Below are 17,079 nucleotides of genomic sequence, written 5' to 3'. Positions count from 1 at the left end.
GTCCGCCCGTGCGTGGTTGGGAACGCGCTCCGAGCCGCGCGTGTCCCCATCCCGGGCTCCACCCTGGAGCGGGACGCCTGGCTTGGGATCTTTTTTCTGTGCCGGGCACGCCGCTGGCAGGGCGAGGCAGGCAGAGCGCGGCGGTGCCGCTTCGCCCGCACTCACAAGGCGCTGTTTTGCTCTCCTGAAGCTCCGCTGTGGATGGAAGAAGCGGCACCAAAGTGGCCATTAAGAAGCTGTACCGCCCCTTTCAGTCCCAGATCCTTGCCAAGAGAGCCTACCGAGAGCTGCGCCTCCTGAAGCACATGAAGCACGAAAACGTGAGTTCAGACCTCGCAGAGCTTACGTGCACTGAAAAAGAAAAGAAACTGAGCAGAGTTGGGCAAGCTGATGTGCAGCTGTAGTGTTCAGCGCTCTTTGACGAGACCTGCTGGCCTGTCCTTCATCTGCCAGTCCCTGATCTGCAAACGTCAGCTCACACAAATGGGAGTCTCCCGTGAGAAGCACCATCTCACTGTCCTGAAGGAAAGGTTGGGTGGGAAGGTTTAGAACTGCAGTGGAATTTGTTCTTCAGGCCAGTGAGAGAGATGGAGTGCCCAGAAATTCCATCCTCGTCATTACATCCCCGTGAGGTACAGGAGGATGGGTCTGTGCTGTGTATCCCACACGGCAGCATCTGAAAAGTGAAACAGGTTTTCAGAACTTGTTGAAGGTGGGCATGTTATGCATGCATACCTATTTAAGGGAGTAGGGCTTTCTTTATCTTTCATGAAGTATTCGGAAGTGTTGGTTTTGTGCTAGTAGGAAACAGGGAATGTCTGGGAATAACTAAGCAAAGTGCTTTACTGGAAAGTAAAGAATAGGACACAGCACTCGGCACAGATTCCCACACAGTACAAAAGAAGAACAGCTGTAGGAAGAAGTGTTGAAAGTGTGATTAAATTGTTTATCCTGAACAGATCTGTGTGAAAACTTTTGTGGAGTTGAAGCGTGAGGAGAGGCTCCCATGGTGGGCTTGGGGGATCGGTTTGGTGGCTTTAAATGCTTTAAAATGAAAAAGAAGAAAAAAGGAAAGATTGTGGGTGGTGGCTTATTAAAATGATACATCAGAGTCTGTTTTCAAATAATGATGTGGGAGATTAATGTGGGAGGTTGGAGCATTTCTCCCTTCACATAGCCTTCATGATGGCAAACTACATGATGGAGAGTGAGGGTGAGAGAAACTGGTGCTAACAGTAACCTGTCATTGTCATTTGACATTATGGGATTAACAGTCTGGGTACCAGTGTTGTCTAGGTTCATTTTGAAGAATAATCAGCGGGATATCTGGACTGTCCAGAAGAAGAAGACCTTGTTGTAGGCTTAAGGCTTTTTGTGCCTCTTAATATTTCAGTCTAAATCTTTTAGCATATTTCCTCATTTTACTTGAAGTAACAGCTTTGTAACCACCATTGTACATATCAAAGACTTAATTTTTGCAGGGATCTTCCATGTCATACATGGGCTTTCATACTCTCTGCGTTTTCTCCGCTGAATATCTGGGAGCAGATAGCTCATGCAGTCAAAAGCTCTTAACTGTGTCCAGAGTTTGCAGATTGTCTTCCATTTCCCAGAATCATGCGTTGGGTTGTGTTTTCCACTCACGTGGGCCCTTCAGGACAGCACTCTGGAACGTCACCACATGCTTGTTGGATAACTACAGAATACAGACAGAAGTGCTCACTGGAGTGTGAGTGCCATTTGTAGCAGTGACAAATCAATATACATGGAGGAAGGGAATAATATGTAACATATAGTCTTAGAAAACAATTTGGGTCGCAGAAGGATAAATCTAGTCTAGGTGCTAAGGAAAAGTTCTGCCACAAATTATGGTATTTACTCATTAAAGATCAGTGACCAAATAAATGATCATGCAAGGAATGTGTGGACACTGGGGAGGCAGACACTGACCCCTCGCCCATCCAGTATAAGGCTGAAAGGGCATTACAGCCCTTCATGAGGATTTCCATCCATGATTCCAGTCTCATACCATTCATTTCACCCACTGTGAATTAGGACTGGCAGCAAAGCTTTTCAGGATTTCTAGCCCTCATGCTGACCTCGGGATACTCTTTAAACATTCCTTCTATCCCAAATTAGACCAGAGTGGCAGTAGCACTCCTCATCAGGATTTTCAGGCCTCCCCCTAATCTTTGATCTGCTGCAATTCTGTCAAAGAGCCTCTTTCTTTGCACATTGCTGCTGAAGGATGGATTTACAAAAATGTGTAGCATTTCAGTCTTCTTGTCCTTCTGTCCTTCTACATCAGCAGTCCCCAGCGTGTTTTTCCTGCTCCAAGTGATTAGTTCTCTAAACTAATCCATTGCAGTATGCTTCTGTGTAACAGCAAGTATCTATCCTTCTGGCTGTACTATAAGTCCAACCGCTATTAAAATGAATAAGATTGAAGTAATTGTTTCAGAGACCACAGTAAAATAGTGATGGCACTCCTATCTCCTCCTTGGCTGCTGGTAATCAAGGTATGTATGGTGGTGTGTAATAGCCAGTCTGCAGTACTGCCGCTGTGGATTAGAAGTACTGTTGTGACACTGCTCTAATCTGTCATTGCACTAATCTTCATTTGCTGTTTTTTTCTACTTCAGATTATAGAACTGTTTCAAGGCTGTGTTTATGTGATAGTTAAAATTACACCCAATTCACTCCTCTGCATCTAATCTACTTTTCTTTTGAAATTACTTCTGTAACCATGACGCGTCTGATGCCAGATTACATGAAAAGTGTGATGCTCTGTTCCTTTCATCTACTGTGATTGCCTTTGGATAGAGCATGTCTGCCCTTCATAGCTTTCAAGGGAGCGTTATGATGTGTATGTACCAATGTATTATCATAGTTTATTTAACCTTATGGTGTATTCAGAATAATAGAAGAAAATGGTCTGACACACCACAGTAAAAACTGGCATCTCTGACCCTCCAGTAAGAGCTCAGGAGATGTCATAAACCTGTGTTACAGTTCTTCATTGTGTCCTTCACTCAGTGAAGAAAACTGAAGAAAACTTCTGCTCAATACCCTGGATTACCTCTGTTATTGATCCTTTGAGGAGTACGCTCATTTATTTAGTGTGAAAGTGTTGTAGGATGTCCTGTTATCCTACAGGATGAACATAAATATAGGAGTCATCCCACTTAATTTTACTGAAGTTGTATTTTACCTTGTAGGAGAACTAACTCCCAGTCAATTTGCTCATCTATTCAAGCATTTTCAGGAATAGGCAATAGTGGTTTCAATGTACAGTTAACAAACATACAGTTAGCAGAGTGGCGTGGTTAGGATAGTATTTTATGGGTTTTATAATTAGAAAGATTATTGCAGTGGGGACAGATAATCAAAAATAAATGGAATGCTCACTTGTGTCCTAGGCTAGCAGTAGAAAACTCCAAAGGGAGCAATCTCCAGAAAGAGATTCTTCCCCTGTGGCAGTCAGACCTTAAATGGGGTCTAGAAGAGGTGCAACCAAGTTCCACCCCTTCTGGTCACACAGCTGAATCACCTTCACCTGTGCTCCCATGGCTGACCCAGTCTTTGCCTCAGGTGATCAATCAGTGGCTCAGGCTGTGACTCAACAGTTCCCATACATTGCGGAGATGACTCTCTCTTCCTTTTATATGCCAAATCATTATGGTCCCCAATGGCTTTCTAGTAGTGCGTTACTGAAATGTAACAAGGAATATTTCTGTGTAAGCCGTGCAAATTTGTAACATGGAACTTCTCTTCATCCCTTAGAAAACAAATCCGTGAGGGAGGTGGTGTTGAGGACCATGGGATAGAAGCCATCTATCAAGAGAGTGAGACCTGTCTCTAATGGCACTCAGATCTGTCTTTTTATGGGTGTTATAGTCTGAGAGAATCTGGGATGTTTCACAAGCATTGTAAGTTACTTCTATTGCCTAAGAAGTAATTTAACCCAGATATTAGATATTGCCTTAGATATTGCCAAAAAGGAAAGTTAGCTTCCAGCAAGATAAGCTGCTGGATCACTTTGTAGCTGTATAAACAGATATTCTGGCAGAAAAGAGGGAATGGTGTGAAAATGAGGAATACAAGCAGCTAAGCAGAATGAAAAGCATACTGTGTTTTTTGCTTTTCTTCATGTATTCGTGCTATCTCCCACTACAGATCTTGGTTATTTCTTTGGCACCTACTGCATCATGTAGAAGACCAGGCTGCTTATCTTTAGGAAGTTTTTTTGGGTAGTGCTGCTTTTGTTCCCTGCCTTTTTACATTTTGAGTTCATTTAAAGTGAGGACCCTTAAAATTATCTATTATGGCTTTGACTTAAAACCAGAAAGAGAATGAAAACACTGCCTGTGTGCCAGCATACGTTTGTCTCTATATATAAACACAAGCACACGCGGTAATTCTGACCCAGTTGTACCAATTTAAATTCTGAATGTGCCTTTGGCATAAGGTTTTTGACAGATGCCCATTAAACATCTCTTTAAGTTAAGTCAGTTAATATTCTACAGATGTCTTCCTGGAAACCTACTAAGAGTCAGCTGCAGTATTTGTTTAAAGGTACTCTATATTACTCTCTCAGTCATCTGTCTGTGAGAACATTACTCTCTGGTGAATTCCAACATCTCAAGAACAATGTATGTTTTACATTAGGAAAACCATTTAGCATTTTTCCCCCTTTTGGAAGGAGCTCAGGTATCCAACAGACACCAAATCAGCTCTCACTCTACAGCTACGCTTCTGAAGATGATGATGCAGGCCTTCCATTTTGGGTTAACTGATGCTTATTTATCTTGAATTCTTAATTATGAAAAGAAAATGAGGTCTTTTGGCATCACCCAAGGGGCAAAATTTTTTCAGAGAAAATTTTAGGAAAGTATGCTCCTACCTGAAGAAATCTTCAGACTGTCACTTTTGCAGCTCATCCAGCCGACATGAGCGTTAGAAGAAGTATACAAAGTCAATCCAAGAAGGGAGTTACAGGTGAGCCGTGCCTTTACACAGATGAGTGGTGCCACTGTGAATGCTCACTGTATTAGATTTCCTGCAGGCAGCCCTGCAGGACTGCATCAGCTGAAAATTCACATCCTTTAAGGAGATAAGTGCCATAAAGTGCAAATTGTCAGTCCTGTCCGAAAGTGGCAAATTTGCTTTTAGATTGCAAATGAGGCATGGCTGTATGATTTACTGCTGTCAAAATGTTGTAGGGCAGTAACATTCATTGGTGCTTTTTCTGCATGCTGAAAGCTACAAACAGCAAGGCAGCTAACATGACACTGAGTATTAAAAGAAGTGACTCCAGGAGCTGGTAAATCAATATGGCAATACCAGTCATCACATGCTGGGCTTGTTTTTACAAACCTACCTGATAGATATTTTATCCAGGCTGAACGTCAGCCATCACCTGTTTCTTCACACCCAGCCTTAGATAGTAATAAAGCAGACGGATGTGCTTAGTCGAGTAAAACATGGTGAGGACAGCACTGAAACCCAAACGTTTTTGTTTTAGGATTTTTACTCACTCCAGGATGTAAATATAAAGCATTTGAGTCTGTTGGGTGTTGCGTCTAGGTCTCTAGAAGATGTGGCTTGTGAGACATGGCTGGTGTCTGTGGATGTGCTGCCATCTCCATCTCTCCTTGAGATGCAGCAGAGGTAACCCTGGGTGGAAGGGAAGTGACTGTAGTGTGAGCCTTGTGCTGGGGGTTACAATTATAAAAAGATTGAGGCTTCTTAGCATAGTTAAAAGGACACCGGTGCCGTGTGATGTGGATGAACACAACATGAAGTTGAAGCTAACACTGCAGAAAATCTAATGCAGTATGATATATAGTTCAGTACACCCCAGCAGGGCTCTCTTAAAAAATGTACGTGTTTGCAGCTTGATTGGCAGAGCTGCTCAGCTTCACTGTGTGTTCATGCGTAACATCCATGGGATAAAGAAGCACTTACTGCATGAGAGACATAGCCTGCATTACTTATTAATTTATAGCAGATCATGTCTTTTGTTTGTGTACTGCTGCTTGCATCAGAAACTTTCCTTTACAGAAATCCAGTGAAACAGTCCTTGAAAATACATGAATGTGCACGGGAGTATATGGATGAGGAGCTCCTCGCTGCTGTGTGCCTATGGTAGAATTGTCTTTGGAACAGGAGATAGTCTGAGAAGAGGAGGGGTGGTAATCACCTCACAAACACAGCTGTTATTTGCTGTCAATAATTAAAACTGATCAGAGTGATCAGTGTAAATGTCTTGTGCAAGGGAATGACAGAGATTAAAAATAAAGCTGGAGCCACTGCTATGCTTCCCAGCGGCTTCCTAGGAGGACACAGTCAGTAGTGTACAGAGCATGAACATCCTCACCTGAAACCAGTAGAACCAGCAGAAATGTAGTTCTGCTGTTGGCTGGCATTGCTTTGCAGAAAGATGGGAGAGGCACACATTGAACTTTGTCCATTAGATATGCTTTGTTACAAGCAAGGAAGGTACTGCAGGGGAGCTGATGGAAATCCAAACTGTTTTTCAGTGGGCGCTTCATTCTTGAAATCGCTTCCTGGCAGAGTTTGTAGGGAAAAAATGTGGTCATGGCTCCTGCCAGTTTCTACAGATGCTTTTCATCGCCATCCCTGGGCACAGGGAGTTTGTTCCTTATCGGAGGGGAAGAACATGGCTGCAGGACGCTTCACAATACCTCAGCTTTCATAGGGAACACGCTGTGAAAAAGATGATTCTTATGATGCATGTTTTGTGGTGGCTTCATTCTGTGCTGGGACAGTATCTTTAAGTACCACAAAGTTTTTGCAAATACTGTATTTAATTGGGAGAAGAGGACATTTTAGACAGACGTAGGATTTTACACAGTACGGAAAAGGGAGTTTCCTGTATTCTGTCCAGTTCTTTTCCTTTTCCTGGAGAAGTATCTGGAGATGTATCTTCCTGGGAAGACTTATTTCATTCTGTGCCTCCTTGCTCTTAGCATATCTGCAGAAAGCAGTGTGGTCTGGGTAGAAATACTAAATGACTCTGTTCCAGGGAAGGAAGATCACCCCAAAACACAACTGTTCAATAAAGATCATCGAGGAAAAGGAATTGGGCCCCTTGCTTTTATTTTTAAATCAATTAACTATTAGTATGACATATATTGGGCACTAATGTGGATTTCAGGTTTTTCAGAAAACTTGCTTTGGAGAACAAGAAAAGGAGCGTTGTGAAACGCTTGGCATGCTAGAAGAGTTTTCTGTTTTAGTATTTAAAATTCCCTCCGGCGGGAGCAGTGTTGGTCTCTGTGGTATTCCTCACATCACGGAGTTTGCAACAACGCAGGCCAACGGTAAGCTCGTCTCTGGAAGTTTGCAGCCTCCCTTGGAATCAGTAGTTTGTACCTCAGGAAGCATAAAGTAACGATGGGACACTGTTTAATGGAGAAGTAGTAAGATTTTGGTGTGGTTCATTGAATGATTTTTGTTCTGCTATTCTCTTTATTGAAACATGTTCTTGTGTTGACAGTGGGGGCCTGATAACATTTTGTGCAGAGATGGAAGCAGTGCAGCATCCTTATCACTTCACCTTCTGCTCCATCAGCTCTGCCTGTGGGGTTGTCCTCCATGGTTCACTGCTGAATTCTGGCATCACATAGTTTATCTTCAGTGTGTTTTGTGCTGGTGAGGCAGATAGCTTAGGTGAATGAAGGCATAGAAATACCTCCTTGGAGAGAACAAGTGGGACTTCTGAAAAAGTGGAAGGAGAGAAAGAAACGCTGAAGATGTCACTTCAGAGAATATAGTGGGTATAGTCACTGTTTTATGGTAGTTACATTATTCTGAATGAGTTTCAGATAACAGTCCTCAGATAACAGTCCTCTTATTTTTTCTAAGATACGTTTGGCTACAAAGATGAGGGACTGTGAGCTTTCTGTCTTCATCTAAGCCTTGCAATGTTGTGATAACACCCAGTCTAAGTGTGGTACGTCCCTTGAATGTGGCAAGGATAAAAATAGGTGCACGAAGGATTTCATCAGTGTTGGTTGGTTTTATTTAAAACTTTGAATAAAGGAAGTTGTCCTTCCTTTCTTTCTTTTTTTCCCCGCATTTCTGCTCTCTCTGCATTTGTCTTTTCTTCCACATAATTCGCTATGCTAATATGCTAATAATGTCCCGAATCCATCCTGATTGCTATCCCGGTGAATTGTGCAGTAATTTCAGTACTTTGATGGTAACATCAACAGTATAATACGCCGTTAGTCCTGTTTCCTTTCATGAAGTTTCTAGTCTTTCAGTTTTAAACTGATGTGTAATCCCTAAACCACACAGCCATAGAGATTGGTCTGAACAAAGCTATAAAGATTACAAGTCTCTTAGGAGTAATATTCTCTTTCATTTTCCATTTCCTTTGCTTTCTTTCTCTGCCCCACTGGTTGGTACTCCACAGGCCTGCTGACAATAGGAGAAGTGCTTTCTGTCAAAGTGTTTGGCTTCTAAAAAAGCATTTCAGACCTCAGCACAGAAGCCAGTCTGCACTGATGGCATCAGAGCCAGACAGACCTGGCATCAGTTGGGCGGTGGCATGATAAGTCTGTCTTACTGACCTAATGCCATTCTACTCCTCACAATTGTTTCAAATACCTTTTTTCAATGTGGCCTTCAACTTAGTACCACAATAACCCTTAGCCTGTGACGTGCCTGTCTAAAAGTTGTGTTGTAGAAGGTTGCTGAGAGAGGCATGTGCATCAGTAAAGAACCAGCCTGAAAAGCTGCTGTTTGAGATAGCGTGCATTCCTGCAAACCCAAAATACCAGTGTCGGTGTGGCAGCCTAGACCTGCGAAATGGCACAAGTAGCCCAGTGCCCAGAGCACCCGCTGGCTGCTGGCAGAGCCTGGCTTCTGGGCCCTGCTCAAGGGCTTCCTCTGAGCAAACAGAAATTGTTGTGAATTAGCAGTGCCTGACTGCAGGACTCCAGTTTGAGGTTTGAACCACAGGTGTTCTAGGAAGCTGAAAAGAAACAACTCTAAATGCCTGTAATGTGCAGGAATTTACAGGATTAAGCAGTGTCTGAGCTGAGATTTGGCTTTAGACAATGCCGGCTACATCTTTTGAAGCATCTAGCTCTGTATATTTAATTTACTAGTCACTAATGAGCTTGAGAGAAGCACTGGAGATGACTGTATTAAGTCTATATTCAGTTGATGTAGTTGCACTGAAAAATACACCTTAGAATCATAGAATGGCTTAGATTGGAAGGGACCTCAAAGATCACCTGTTCCAAGCCCCTGCCATGGGCAGGCTGCCATCCACCAGCTCAGGCTGCCCAGGGCCCATCCAGCCTGGCTTTGAGCACCTCCAGGGATGGGGTACCCCCGGCTTCTGTGGGCAGCTGTGCCAGGGCCTGACCACCCTCTGAGTGAAGATTTTCTGCCTAACATCTAACCTAAATTTCTTAGGAAAAGCTGTGGTGGGGAGATATACTTTGCTAGGTGGTGGTTTCTCTTGATAATGTATTCTCTACGGGAAGAATTTAGTTCTAGTTTCTTGTTTGCTCTCCCAGTTAGGGATTGCAATCTTTCTACCTAAATTGCCTCCTAAGGAAAATCTGCAGGTGTTTGAAGTGTTCTTATCTATTGTCAGTGCAGGTCCAGCTAGGTGAGGACCACTTATGACTGGTTCAGATTATAAACTGATTTATCTGGTTTGTTTAAAATACTGAAGTTATTCAGGTTCAAAGGCACTCGCTCTGTCTTCCTGTATAAAACGGTAAGCCCCTGAACTTTTTATTTAATACATACATCTTTTTTATCACAAGTAGCCCTCAAAGCTTTAAAATTTAACACGTAGTGAATCCTAATGTTGTTAGGCGCTATTTCAGCCATCTTTATGCCTGTAGTTAATGTCTTGTTATGGAAATGTTTTTTATTACATTTCTCCACTAATTACACTATTCAGGAATTTTTGTGTTGAGATATTATTAACGCATGGTTTCTTTCTCTCCCTTCTCCTTATTTTCAGGTGATTGGAATACTGGATGTGTTCACACCAGATGTCACACTGGAGAAATTTAATGGCTTGTGAGTTTTGAGTTGCTTCTGTTTGGGAGCAGGGGACTGTTTCTTGTATGGAGAAAGATTTGTTTGTGTTTCTTAATGGTGGAGAACTCCAAACCCATTGCTTCCTGACTTTTCTGAATTGCATCTTAGAATGGCTGTTATATGCAACTTTGAAACTGGTAGGTTTTCAGATTATTGTTAGAGCTAGTAACCTGTTTTATAAGGTGTGTGCTTCTTGCAGCCCTCAGTAAACACATTCTGATGGGCTCCCTAACCCACCTTTAATGTCCCGTTTCTTATACTAAAGCTTAGACTGATCAGATAATGGAACCATTCTTAACCCAGGCAAGTAGTCTGAAAGTAATGCCTTCTGCATGACACATCTCCAGTGTGGTCCATTCTAATTCTAGGATTAATTCAAAACTGCTGTTACTGTTTAATTTTTTTGTGAATATCTGAGCTCTGCTCAGTTGCATCCCCTGTATGGTTTCCCAGTGCTCATTCTGCAATCCCTTATGTCCAGATGAAGGTGTTCTAACTTCCCCTTGACTACTAACCTCACAGGCCAACATGATCCGAGCAGCATGTAATATAAATTATTTTCTGGCACCAGGCATCTACATCTCTCTGATGTTTCTCTTTTGGCAGCATCTCAGACACCAGATATTTAGTGCTGCATATATTAAGCCTGTTTTACTTGTGGATCCTTCTGCAATTCTTGTGAATTAGAGTCACTACAGAAACAGTGGTCAGAAACGCTCTTGGGCTTAATGTAGATAATACGTTATATTTATAGAATTGCATTGGATTTCTTCTAATGTATCTATATTTTAAAAGCAACCCTGTGTATTTGTATGTTGACAAAAAAAGCTATCTGAAAAGAAAATGTGGGAAATAAAGTACAAAAAACATGGACCATGTCTTAATATTGATCATTTAAGAGACCACAGAGCCAAAAAGGATGCTGTCCAAAGGGTTGGATTAGATACGTGAGGGAGTCTTCCCTTGGCTGACTAACTGTGAGATGTTATCTCTTGCTGATTGTGTAAAGATCAAATTTCAGTTGATTTGTGGCCAGAAACAGCTGAAGAGAGGCATGTGGTTTCACCACCAGCCAATCCCTAAGGCTGGTGTCATCCAAAATTTTGGGTTTCTCAAGTCTTCTGGCCCTCCTGTTTAAAGCGAAATATGTTCCTACTCCATCTGCTGCTCTGCTTTCCTGCTGCTCTACTAAAAACAGGATCCTATTTCCTATGTGAAGAAACAGTCAATGTCATTTCCCTGCTTGTACTTGTTTTCTGTCAGAGTTGGAAGTTCAACTGATGGAAATGTTGTACAAAATCAGTCTTTACCAATTGAAATCCCATTGTGTACAACTGTTTTTCATCTTCTTTGACTACATTTTTTGCATTGTCCTTGTATCATAAAGCAGGTATCTAGAACAGGTTGCTGCCTTCCAAAAATTTTAGGGTTTAACTTGGACTTGCAAGGAACTTAAATGTGTTAGGCATCACGTTTCCATTGGAGTGAGTTGGCAATCAAGTGTCTAACCTCACTTTAAATACATTTCTAAAATAAAAACAAGTTTGACAAGCTTTAAATAGAAGACAAAGTGTTCAAGTGAGCCTATAATGTTTGATCCAGTCATTCCAGTATGTTACTCATAAATTTCATACTAAAGTTTGGATTTTCAAACTCAGAAATGGACTTTCTTAAATTTTGTTTCTCCATTTTGTTTCCTCAGTTTGACTGTTAGATTTGATGTGATCAAATTGTAAACTAAGCATATTGCATATGTAAAAGTGGTCTTAGTGTGCTTGATGGTTGCGTATTGTTTTTAATGTTGTCTATTTACATAAATCATTGTCCATCCAGAGCCCTGGGATCTGTACAGATGATGGCAGGCTAGTGAAATCTTAATAAATCTTGAAGGTCACTGCCATTAGTAAAAGACACAGATATTTCTTTTTTTCTTTTTTTTTTTCTCTGTAAAACTAATGTCATTTTCTGGTTCATTTCAAATATTCATGACCTCTGGGAAAATGCATCTAATAAGGCTGAATAAGGAGGGAACTTAATATGCTTTTAACATTCAAGAGCATCAACAAAGCAGAAGACAAACTCAGTTTTCTAGGTTACTGGATCTATTGTTGAGAAGCATCTAGAGTGAATCTTGGAGAGAGATAAGGAATTTAATTCTCTTCTCAGTAGTTGCTATGTCCTTATATGATTACAGAATTGAATTGCACATTTTTTCTGTCCAAAGGATCACAAGTTGGTCTGTGAATGTTGAGACTGGAAGCCAGTATGAGTTACTAAAGATGAAGGAAGTTACGATCCTAGATAAAAGTTAATTTGTTACATCTGACCTTGTCTGTTTGATTCTAAGCTGTTTGATTGCTGCTAGTTCACATACCCTATGATAATGATGGTGAGATTAATACCACTGTGTGTGAATGTCCCAGTTTCCTGCATAGATATCTTTGAAATATCACATGGCTGTTGAGTAGATACCTTTTATCTAGTTCAGCATCTGTACTCTTCTGGTAACTACCAACTTTCCATAATCAGTGTCAGGTTATGTGATACCTCTTCATGACAACAGATAAAAGCACAGAGGCGCCTGAAGGGAAAATAGTAGAATTGTTTGGTAAACAGAATGATCTGTAATATTGTCAGTGAACTATAACATACAAATATGTTTCAATTTATTTGACAAACTTAAAATTATTCTGACTTTATTTCCTTTTTTTTTTTTTCATTTTAGCTACCTCGTCATGCCATTTATGGGAACAGACTTAAGTAAGATAATGAAGCATGAGAAACTCACTGAAGACCGAATCCAGTTCTTGGTATATCAGATATTAAAAGGCTTAAAGGTTTGCCACTTTTTATTATTTCTATTTCACAATCTTGTTTTCCTAGTAAACCAGTATGGAGAGCTGTACTTATCATTTGATGGCAGGATAGAGCTTACCTTGCCTTGTTTGGTACAAGTATTGACATTCTGTGCAGTAGTTATTTTGTGACTGTGTTATCTGGCAGGGCTGGGTGTTTTTGTACAGTGCTTTCTTTGTGGATTTTGTTGGTTTTTGTGTTTAGTTTTTTTTTTTTCCAAGAAAATGAAAAGAATTGAGGTCATTATATCATACCTTTATGTATGGATGTAACCTGTAGGTGTGGTATTTGGGGGAATGAAAATCTGAACTGGAGAGAAAATCTGAGCCTCACCGTCTCACAGTGCTCACACTGGCTTTGTTGAGTGTTCAGGGACCATAACAAATGTCACTTCAGTCTCTGTGTGTTAAGAGCCCAGTTCTGCAAAGCACTGTTGAATGTGACTAGGTAAGTTATTCTCTGGAACACATTTCACTTATTCATATACTCAAGAAAGAAGAATTCAGAATGTAGGTGATGTCTTCCTGTTGTAACATTAGTGTTCTAAATCCCTTCACCTAGCTCTGCAGGCTGTGTCCAAGCTCTCCAGCAGTGATGGCCATTTAATTCTCTTTGCTGTTCAAGAGATACACTGTGTAGCATGAAGGCCATAGAACTGCACTGTCTAAGATTGGTGTGGTTCCTTTGGCTGCTGCCAGCACTGTACAGCTTTTGTTTTATAGTCTTACAACATATGGACAGACTTTCCTCTGTGCACAAAGGTTAAGTGCAGACAGTGTGCTGGGAGTTGTATCTGATAGGGATATGCATATGCAGTGAAAATCCAGCACTGCTTTTATTACAGGAAAGTTTGACACATCTGACAAGATTCTGATTTGTTCAGATGTGTATTTATATTGCCAAACCCTATTAAAATAATTAGCATTGTGGGACAACGTGGTGATCCTGTACAAGAGCATCAGCATGATTCCTTTGTAGCCCCATATTTAATAGATACAGAAGGGCAACTATTGTTCTACTCTCATCATGAAACTTAGTAAATATGTTTTGTGCTTGAGGTTTAGGTTAGATATTAGGAAGCTTTTCACACAGAGGGTGGTGATGCACTGGAACAGGTTGCCCAAGGAGGTTATGGATGCCCCATCCCTGGAGGCATTCAAGGCCAGGCTGGATGTGGCTCTGGGCAGCCTGGTCTGCTGGTTGGTGACCCTGCACATAGCAGGGGGTTGAAACTAGATGATCTTTGAGGTCCTTTTCAACCCAGGCCATTCTATGATTCTGTGATTTTTATTTTGGTGATACAGCTGTATGCTTTTGTCTTTTATTTAAAATACTTGGTTAAACTTGCAACTTAGAAGGGCTTTTGTCGTTCTTTTGTTTTTGGCAGTAAAGCTATGTAATGTGAAAAATATGGAAGGCAAGCTGAAAATAAATGTCCTTACGCAGGTGGAACAGGACTGGAGTTTCCAGCTCCTTCAGTCTTGGGTTCCTTGTCTGCAGGAATGTGAATTGGGTTTGTTTTCTTAGAGGTCTGAGGATAGGGTTGGTAATTGTATTTCTTGATTTATGCAGTATTTGAGAACGGAAACTTAGCTCTTGGGCTGTACGAGTACCTTTTCAAGCATCTTTTGCCATATTCATAATAATTTTTATTTTCTCCAGTTCTCTCCTTTGATCATCCCTGTTTACTGTCTTTTGTTCATGTTTGTGGTATTCTTTCTGTTTCACTGTTTTCTCCTCCCTCACCCATTTCCTCTTCAGTTTTTCTGTAGCTGTTAAGTCACTCCTCATTTTCATTTTTCTTGCTGCCTAGAATGCTTTTCCCCTAGACTTTTCTAATTCCCTTTTTAGTATATTTTTATTTTGTGTAGATATTACATATGCAGACAGTAATCCATAGAATTCAGACAACTGTTGGATCTCTTCCTAGCACAATCTGAAGCTTTCATTCAAAGGATTTATGAATGCTATCAGAAGTCATCTTTAGGATTATGCACAGAGCTCCTATGTTCAGAGGGACTTTGCACACATTAAACTGGAATCTTGAATTAAATTTTGTTCCAGTAAAGTGGTAATAACACTGTGAAGTATATGTCTGTTGTGGTCTCGGTGTGTTTATCACATTAAGAGTGAATAATCTGACAACAGGTGGATAATTTAATGAAGAAAATTGGCAAGAATAGGATCCCATTTCAGAAGGCTGTTGAACCGAAATGGAAAACTTTCTGAACGAAGAGTAGCTTAGTTCCAGTGCTGTACCTGCCAGTAGATAATAGAAAGCAGTCACAGAATACCACGATTGTTGAAGAAGCACTGCAGCTCAACACAGGTTTTTCTGTTTACAGAATGGCTAGCATTTACACAAGCACCAGAAATAAGTGCTATTTCATGTGATCTCAGCAGTCTTACATGAAGAGAAGCGTTGAGAAAATAGATGAGTTCTCCCCAAAGTGTTGACATGATTTTTGGTGCTATTAACTGTCTTAATCTTCAGTGGAGTGAGAACACCAATAAAACCACATTCTTCATCAAAATGGGTGGTTTTACTTAAAATAAAACTCAAAAGGGTGCAGTCCCTTTAATTCCTGTTTCTATATGCTACATTCTTAGGCACAGAAATTCCTGAATCTGCTAGTTATTTCCTTACTGTGTACAGTCATACCAGCAAAAATAGCCTATAGAATATTATTAGCCTCTGCTTTGGAAAATCAAGAGGCCTCACTACAAAGACACCAAAGTGATTTGGAATGTAAGTAGTCATGGTGGTATCCTTGATAAAGATGGCTGTTGGCTGAAGACTCCAGCCTTTTCTCCATCTGTTGGGAGCCTAACTACTTACAGGCATATTGTTAAAAATATATACGTATTTATATTTTCTCCAGATTCTGTACCTCTGACTGATCTCTTCTTTTTGCATCTGGTTCCTTCCATCCCAATGCACTTCATGCACATCCATGACGGAAATAGCATTTCATAGCTCTTTATGTGCTGTAGTGGTTTTACAGCCTGCACTCTGGGTGACAGTTCCCTCAACCTCTTGTGGCTGACCCCAGGAAATCCTGTGGAGTGCTTTGGCAGTTCTCTGGGTGATTTTAAAACTTGGATAATAGGCAGAAGGAGGTGATGTGCCATCTGCTGGAGATACATAGTGCTAGGGCTTTGGGCCGCAGAGGGACGGAAACCTTTCCAGAAGGGGACTCAGGCGTGGCAGTCAGCAGTGTGTCCCTGTGGTAGCAGAGCCCTGTCACCATCTTGGCTGTATGGCTGAAGTTGTAATCTGTGGGTGAAGGGAAGTGATTTTTCTTCCTCTTCTCAAGACTTAGCACTGTGTTCAGTTTGGGGCATCCCAGCACAAGGAGGGCACTGACAGAGCGAGGACGCCAAGGCACTGACGGGTCTGAAGTAGAGAGCGTGTAAGTAGAGGCTGTGCAAGATAGGCTCATGCTACCTGGAGAAGACATGGCATGGTATGACTCTGACCAGTGTCTATGTGCATCTGATGGGAGGATGTAAGGAAGACAGAGCTAGACTCTTCTCAGTGGTGCCTATTGACAGGATGAGAGACAACAGGCACAAGGTGCAATGGAAAATTCTGTCTGAACACAAGAAGAAAAAGGTTTGGTGTCTGGCCACCACACTGGAATGGGTTGCCTGGAAGGGCTTCATGCTTGGAGCTGATCAGAGCCTGACTGATCCCATCCTGGGCAACCTGCTGTGGCTGACCCTGCTGCAAGTGGGGTGGTGGGACTCAATCTGCAGAGTCCCAGTCAACTTCAGCTGTTGTGTGATATGAAACCAGCTGTAGAAAAATAGAGCAACAAACATATAAATGCTTACCAACTGCAGACACTTTCTTTGGTTCAGCTTACTTCCCTGTATTTCCCTGTAACACAGAGAGAGGGATGCCCATGGAGGTGAAGTATTTGCTTTCTTTTCCCTGTTCCCCTCATCTGGTGGACAATGAGGATTCCTTTGCAGAGGGACTGGTGCTATATACAAAATGGCAAAACCGTAAATACAGGCCTGCCACCAGAGTTGATAAACAAGAAGAATTAAGAAAAGCAACCTTGAGATCAAATAAAACAACATCATGAGCAAATAAATCAACGCTGCGACTAGCAATTATTA

General features: G+C 41.4%; 1 protein-coding gene across 1 annotated transcript in view; it reads left to right on the top strand.

The window, feature by feature from the left end:
* Nucleotides 1-170: 170 nt before the first annotated feature.
* Nucleotides 171-17,079, top strand: part of MAPK12 (mitogen-activated protein kinase 12) — a 31,154-nt gene continuing 14,245 nt past the window's right edge. The window contains exons 1-3 of the mRNA XM_019612184.2: nt 171-320; nt 10,016-10,074; nt 12,821-12,932. Of these exons, the coding sequence (XP_019467729.1) occupies nt 306-320; nt 10,016-10,074; nt 12,821-12,932 (186 nt within the window). The 5' untranslated portion in view covers nt 171-305. The remainder of the gene's footprint in view (nt 321-10,015; nt 10,075-12,820; nt 12,933-17,079) is intronic.

The sequence above is a fragment of the Meleagris gallopavo genome, chromosome 1 (genome assembly GCF_000146605.3).
Source record: "Meleagris gallopavo isolate NT-WF06-2002-E0010 breed Aviagen turkey brand Nicholas breeding stock chromosome 1, Turkey_5.1, whole genome shotgun sequence".
NCBI classification, from domain to species: Eukaryota; Metazoa; Chordata; class Aves; order Galliformes; family Phasianidae; genus Meleagris; species Meleagris gallopavo.
Note: the sequence above shows the minus strand (reverse complement) of the source record. Positions and strands in the feature narration are given on the sequence as shown.